The sequence below is a fragment of the Hermetia illucens genome, chromosome 4 (genome assembly GCF_905115235.1).
Source record: "Hermetia illucens chromosome 4, iHerIll2.2.curated.20191125, whole genome shotgun sequence".
Lineage (NCBI taxonomy): Eukaryota > Metazoa > Arthropoda > Insecta > Diptera > Stratiomyidae > Hermetia > Hermetia illucens.
In genome coordinates this window covers 107,120,148-107,126,998 of record NC_051852.1, presented here as the reverse complement: position 1 = coordinate 107,126,998, position 6,851 = coordinate 107,120,148, and the positions used below count along the sequence as shown (strand labels likewise).

Genomic DNA, 6,851 nt, shown 5'->3' with positions numbered 1-6,851 from the left:
ATTGGCATAATATAATTTATTATATAACTTACATTAAAAGCTTTTTGCAAATATTTCCTTAGATACGATAAAGTCTAATTGTTACATGGTCTTTTATGCACATATTGGAAAAAGTGTAACATAAAATGTTTATATGCAATGTAAAAATGAATCTTAATAAAATTCTACTTTGAGCATAGAATTTTACAAGCAAAGCCCGCATTCATGATTAACCCACTAACCGCAACTTACTTTTACTTAGTATTGCACCAAAAGTAAGACAAGAATATTAATTAAATAACAATAGCTGTAATTCTGTATACTTAAGAACAGTGACAAAATATTGTATGTATATTTAGGCTACAATAAGTTCATGATTTGATCAATTAAGATTTATATATATTAATCTAAGTCCTATTATGTCATTTTATATTCAGTATAATCCGGACGGGATGTCCGTCACTTTTGACCCCGTATTGGACCTTGTACGTGTTGTGTCCTTAACTACGCTACCACTATTTATATTAATGCTGGAACCATTGAGCCCCGTAGAAGTCTTGAAAGACGAGACGCCATTCTGTGCAAAATAAATCTGTGTTGCCGCCTCCTTTTCGCCTGATGTGAGTACAATATCGATCATCGAGTCCAGCCCATAGTTTTCAAATCGATCGATATTCTTAGAAACTCGGCGAGCCTGAAGAGCAGCAGCCACATCGGGTTTCGGATACTTCTGGGGGGTGTTCATCTCAGTCATGAAAAACACTCCATTGAATTGCTGAGCAGGTGGTGGATTCACCGGTGAAGTGTGGTGTATCTGAATCGGTGAACTCGCTCTAAGGGCGTTCAAATGAGGATCGTCTTCCACTTCGCGAGCCTTCATGATAACATCAAGGATTTCACGATTTGTACTTGTGTGAACAGCATCCACTTGATCGATATTTTCGTCCTGAGCGTATGACTTTTCGAGGTCAAAATCAATGTCTTCAAAGAATGAAGTTCGGCTGTTATTGTGGATGAGTAGCAGCCCATACTCAGAGGCATCCAAGTCTGACCCACCTTGGGACATCAAATGCGCCAAGGATCGTGACTTCCTCGGCGGTTGTGGGAGTAGATTAACAGGTACAATATCCTTTTCTTTTGTGGTCTCTAAAGCCGATCTTGTCTGATCATTGATCAAGATTGTTGATTCAGACGGTGGGTATTCAGTTGTTCCGTTCTTTTGTTCATCGCTAACTATGTTTTCAAGCTCTTCAATAACATCTTCAATAGTCGCATCTTCATCCTTATTTTCATACGAATCTCCATTGCCCAACATTATGCTGAACTTTTGTGATTTCTTTTGTGGCAACACCATTATTGGGACAGGACTTAAGGATGGTCCAGTTTCAGAGCTGCTGATTCCTTCATCGTCATGGTCTGAGGAGGCTTGCTTACTTCCCGGCGGAATGAGACGAGGCAACGCTATAGGACGTTTTTCCAGGCTCTTGTAACTATCGCTTTGTACTCCTTGGAGGCGGAAGATATCTCGCTGTAGTTCGGCACATCTTTCTTGAAGGCGTCGCTCCATGGAAGTGAGGACGCTTTTTTCTTCTTGTAAGATCTGTGGTTGTCGAAAATAAATTAGTTAAGGAAGATATATATACATAAAACCGTTTTATAGCTGAATTGTTATCACACTACAACTTATTTGAGAAAACATTCCAACTAACCTGTACTCTCCTTTCTAGAATAACCATTTGACTCCTTATCCTTTCTGATTCTCTAGCTTGAATTTGTAGTCGTTCAACATCGATTTTGATTTCTTCAAAGTATTTGATTTCAGCTCGTAACTTATCCAGCCATGGCGACGTTGACGAAATAGTCTAAAAATGAAGATTCTTTAATATAAAGCCAATTCCTAATCATATTTAATATTCTCCTACTTTGGTCATGGAATGAGGATCGAAACCAGCCTGGAATAGTTCTGCCTGAAGATAAAGTCTGTTTTGTAGGTTTTCCGCGCTTTTCAAAAAAGTGTTTATAAATCTATAATTATAAAAAAGTTAGACTTTAATAAATGCAACCGAAAATCCATTTAAAAAATACGAACTTGATTCCAAACGCCTGCAATTCTCCTGATCCCCCGCCACTGTTCAGCATTCCGATAAGAAGACGAAATCGAACTGGTTCTCCACAACGAAGTCTGAGTGTTGCTAATGCCTCTGAGACCGCTGAATGACCGGCATTTGCACATTTTTGGGATCCATGGCTTGTAGCATTTTTGTCACAGGCTACTGTAAGCAGTTGCAAAGCAAGGATCCTGGCACGTATTCCTTGTCCAGTTGCCGAAGCAGCTAATGGAAGGAGACCTACTGGGGTTGTTCCAAGACGGGCGCTCGCTTCAGGAGATCGACAACAGCATATGCTCAAACATTGGCTATGAAAGAGTCGGCTTATTGTAGTATAAGTGGATGCTGTCAATAAACTGTACTACTTACAGGCAAGCCAGTTCATCCAGGAGGGCTCTCCTTTGATAAGATTGCGCATTTCGTGGCATTGAAGAGGAGAGCGTTGCCGGTGTTACTCCCATAGTTTGACTGAGTTGTATAGCGCGTAGCACCTCCAGGAGTAGACTCACGCCATCCATAGGTGATGAGACGAATTCTTGGACAAAGCTGAAAAGGGTATAAACATATGTAGTAAACGTTTTTGCTGGCTTTGTATGGGATTTCACAGATGGTCTAGTAGTTAGAGCGGTAGGCTGTTGCAGCGGAAAGTGAGTGTTTAAATCTAACTGGTGGCAAGGGGATCTCTTTCGTGATTGTTGAATACCAGTTGTGAATAAGCACCTAAGCCAAATCAGGGTAATAATCTCGCGCAGGTGCAATATAGTCCACATTACCTCCTAAAGTGTACCATAGTCCGGTAGTACATTAGTGGTCCATTATACTCGATTCCCCTGTCTAACGGAATATCTCTGATTCATTTATATATCGCAGGATTTCCGATTGTGGATGTGATGCTATCCGCTGCAGCTGGAGCACATCCGCACCAAAAATCTGATGTCTAAAACGTCCGTAAGCGGGGCGCTCACATAGAAAATGTTCCATGGATTCCGCTTCCTCATTACAGGATGGACGCGTATCATCTTGGATAATTCCTATTTTGAACCTATGCCAGCTAGTGAATTATGGCCAGTCAGAATGCCCACAGTACACCAGCAAGTCTTCCCGCTTTTCGACAGGATAAACTTTGCAGTATGTTTGTTTGATTCTGACAGGAAGAATTTGGTTTGTCAAGCAGCATTAAGGCTTCGCCACCTGTCATTATGGGAAGCTTATTCCCAGTTTTTGATTGCAGTATCAGCCAATGCTACCGGCACCCCAATTGCTGGTTCTGGTCCGGGCATGGAGAAAGTTTAAGTTTCTTTTGCTAAGGCATCCGAGATTTAATTTCTCTCTACACCTCAATGACTAGGTACCCAGAGTAAATCCACCGTATTGAATCTAGAAACAGAATTCAATCAGTTTCTATATTCCTGAACGATTTTTGAAGTATTATAATTAAAGTACTACTCAAGGTCCTCAATGCAGCTTGACTATCGCTACGGATTGCGATGCGCCTGCCCTTTAACCGTTCGTTAATCATCCAGGTTGCAGCCTTTAGCATCACATACACTTGAGCCTGAAAGACCGTTGTGTATTGTCCCAAAGGAAAAGCCGACTTCTCGTTTTTATTAGAGAGTTAGACACCTGCTCCAGAATTATTTTCTGTCTTTGAGCCATCGGTGTAGAAGACGTCAGTATATCCTGACACGCATTCTTCTGGTTCGTCCCAGTTTTCTCTCCGGTTCAAGATAACCTCATATCTTCTACCAAACACAACAACTAGATTCAGTTCTCCCAATGACTCTTCCAACGTTTTGTGCCCCCAAGGTCCATTGTTTTCCCATAGCTGATCTCATTGCAATGCTCTGAATAAACAAATCCAAGAGCTGCAAATTGAGTAATGCATTCAAAGCTGCGCCGGATGTGGTGCTCATGGCACCGGTGATATCCAGACACACAGTTCTTTGCAGTGTGGCTAACTTACAGCGAAAACTCCTTACCTTAACCCACTACACTACGGATGCATAAGCGAACATCGGCCTAATGATAGCAACATATGTATATCCACATTACTACCTGAGTCCCGATGTCGAGACAAAGGTCCGCCGACACAGCCCATAAACTGTCAGAGCTCGTTTCATCTTGATTTCTACATATTTGTTCCAAAGAAGCTTCTTGCCTAAAATAACTTCCAGATATTTCACTTCTTCGGAGAGTTGAAGGGTTGTACCCATCATCTCTGGAAGGCAACGACCATTCAGTTTCCTCCTTTTTGTAAATAATACCATTGTGGTTTTATTTGAATTTACTGAAAGTCCATACCTGGGACACCAACTGTAAATCAAATCAACGGCGCGTTGTGTATTTCTACACATCATTCTGAGATCTCGACCAAAAGCTAGCACAGCCAAGTCATCCGTATAAGCTCGAATGTGTATTGGCAGATTTTGCAGTTCACATAGTAGTGCGTTGATCTGGCGGCAACACAGAGCTTTTGGAAGGGCGCACAGTCAAAAGCCCTTTCAATGTCCACGAACACCCCTATCGCGTACTCACCCTTCAGTGTTGCATCCTCTATCTTTGAAACCAAAGAATGAAGAGCAGACTCACAGGACTTTCCAAGTTGGTACGCTTGTTGATTTTCATTTAGGGGGTGCGACTTTAGCGCCTTCTCGCGAATGTGACGTTCAACCAGTCCCTCCAGACATTTCAGCGAAAATGATGTTAGACTGATTTGCCTGAACTTCTTTAGATAAGAATAGCCATCTTTCCCAGGCTTTGGTGTGAAGACTACCTTCACCTTCTGCCAAGAGGAAGGCACGTAGCCCAGAGCAGGACATCCTCGAAAAATACTTCTTAGAAGTTGCTCTAAGTGCTCTTCACCCTACTTTAGCATCGCTGGGTAGATGCCATCCATACCAGGTGCTTTGAAGTATTCAAATGATAGTACAGCAGCTCTCGCTTTTTCATTGGTAACAACCGATCTTACAGTGTCCTAATTCCCCTTGCAACACCTTCGTGTTGAAAGGTTTGCAGAAACCGCCAATTCTCTTCTTCCCACTTCTGAGACCTGTTCTCCCGGGTGGTGTACTTCCAAGAGAGTCTGTATAGACTCAACCCTGGAGTTCATGAAAGTACCATCCGGTTTTCTAAGAGAGACCAACTTGGCCGACTCACCCTTAACATATTAGGGACTCTGCCCAACCTGAAAGTCTCTCGGGGGCTTTAGAATAGCAGCAACTTGCGAAGAGAAAAAACTTTTCACCTACACCGAAGGGATGGTATTTTCAATATTGGGAGGAACAGGTGTTAGACCAGTATATTGAGATAAAAGCTCTAAAATGAAGTTATGTTGGTGCGTGTGCAAGATGTATGTTTAGGTACCTTGAATACGGTGCCCTTGTAGCAGAATTACGAGGAATGGACCCTGCAGGAACTGTAAAAAAAGTGTACCTAATCAAGAAGCGTGGGATATATAGAAAGTTACTAAACTCTACAACAAAATAACCATAACTATTTCGAGTCAACTCAGGATCTGCTTTCCGACGTGGCGATAATTAATGAATCCTTTCAGAATAACGTCAACACTATACTACCTGTATAGATCTAGCGGTCGAATAGTTGGCTGGTCTACTCGTGCTTTCGAGGAAGTGGCGGGGAATACGGGACGCTTGTTTCATCTTTCCAGCTAGAAACTAAACTCCTGGTAATGCAATGAAACTGAGACATTGCGGTCATCTTGGTTCTGAGTCAGAAGACTGCCAAAGGGCAAGAGGGATGGATCAGTAGGAGTTGTAGCAAGAATACTACGATTTCCGAAAACGCGTTGGTTTGCTTATATGGAGGAGCACTTACAAAGTTTACAGGAAACTCTGTTCTAAGGCAAAAACTGGTCATAAAATTAATATGAATAAGAAGTGTGGGTGAACGTCATTTCGAGTAACCTACTTCCCTTTTTCCTTAGCAAACGAAGGATGACCGTTACGTTTTAATTCAAAGTGATGTTCTCTCAACTTTACAGCCCTCTACCTAATAAATGTAACATACGGGAATTTATGAATCAGAGAGAGAAAAAATCGGTTACTTGTTCTCCTGGATGATATACTTCCAAGAGAGTCTCTACTGACATAACTCTGGAACCAGTGAAAGTACCATTCGGTTTTCTAAGATAATCCTCTTCGGCCAATTCATCTGGCTTAAGGACTGTGACAGCCTTGAAGTTTCTTTCATGCCTTCAGTTCATCACAGTATGACCTAAATGAGTCTAGTTTCGAACCTTCTACAAGTCTGTTATATTAATTCTGGTAGTTTACAAATGACATAGCTTCTCTCCGCTAGAATTGCATTTGCTACTTCCCAAAAAAATCTGTTGTGTGTCTGCATCACAACCTACTTATAGTTCTAGACTACTTGACCAGATCCCTTAGCTCTTGCGTCGGCGGAGGACACTGAGAATCATAGCGTAGGTGCACAGAGACAACTTTGATGCTTTTTTCTAGCCATTCACCTGGTATTGTAAGATGACCGCAACTAAGTCCTGAGTACAGTATCGTCTCAGCATGATTGCTTCTAAGAAATTTGATATCAGAACACACACACTCGTTCATGTGGATTTTTCATTTCATTCAGGAGATCCCAGCCCCTCTTTTGATCCAATACCACAGATTTAAACCCGATTTAAACCCGACTCGTGACTTGTACCACGGAGGCAGTCTTGTAACTTTACAGCCCTTGTTGCCAGTAGAAAGGAAAAGGTTTGGGTTTGGTGCACTGCCAAAGCCTTTT

General features: G+C 41.9%; 1 protein-coding gene across 4 annotated transcripts in view; it reads right to left on the bottom strand.

Annotated features, from left to right (window-relative positions):
* The window catches only part of LOC119654575, a 361,980-nt gene continuing 355,129 nt past the window's right edge, over positions 1-6,851 (bottom strand). For all 4 annotated transcript variants that reach the window (XM_038060030.1, XM_038060031.1, XM_038060033.1 and 1 more), the window contains 5 exons: positions 2,457-2,633; positions 2,069-2,395; positions 1,902-2,004; positions 1,689-1,841; positions 1-1,579 (listed from right to left, as the gene is read on the bottom strand). In XM_038060030.1, coding sequence (XP_037915958.1) covers positions 413-1,579; positions 1,689-1,841; positions 1,902-2,004; positions 2,069-2,395; positions 2,457-2,633 — 1,927 coding nt within the window. In that variant the 3' untranslated portion in view covers positions 1-412. The remainder of the gene's footprint in view (positions 1,580-1,688; positions 1,842-1,901; positions 2,005-2,068; positions 2,396-2,456; positions 2,634-6,851) is intronic.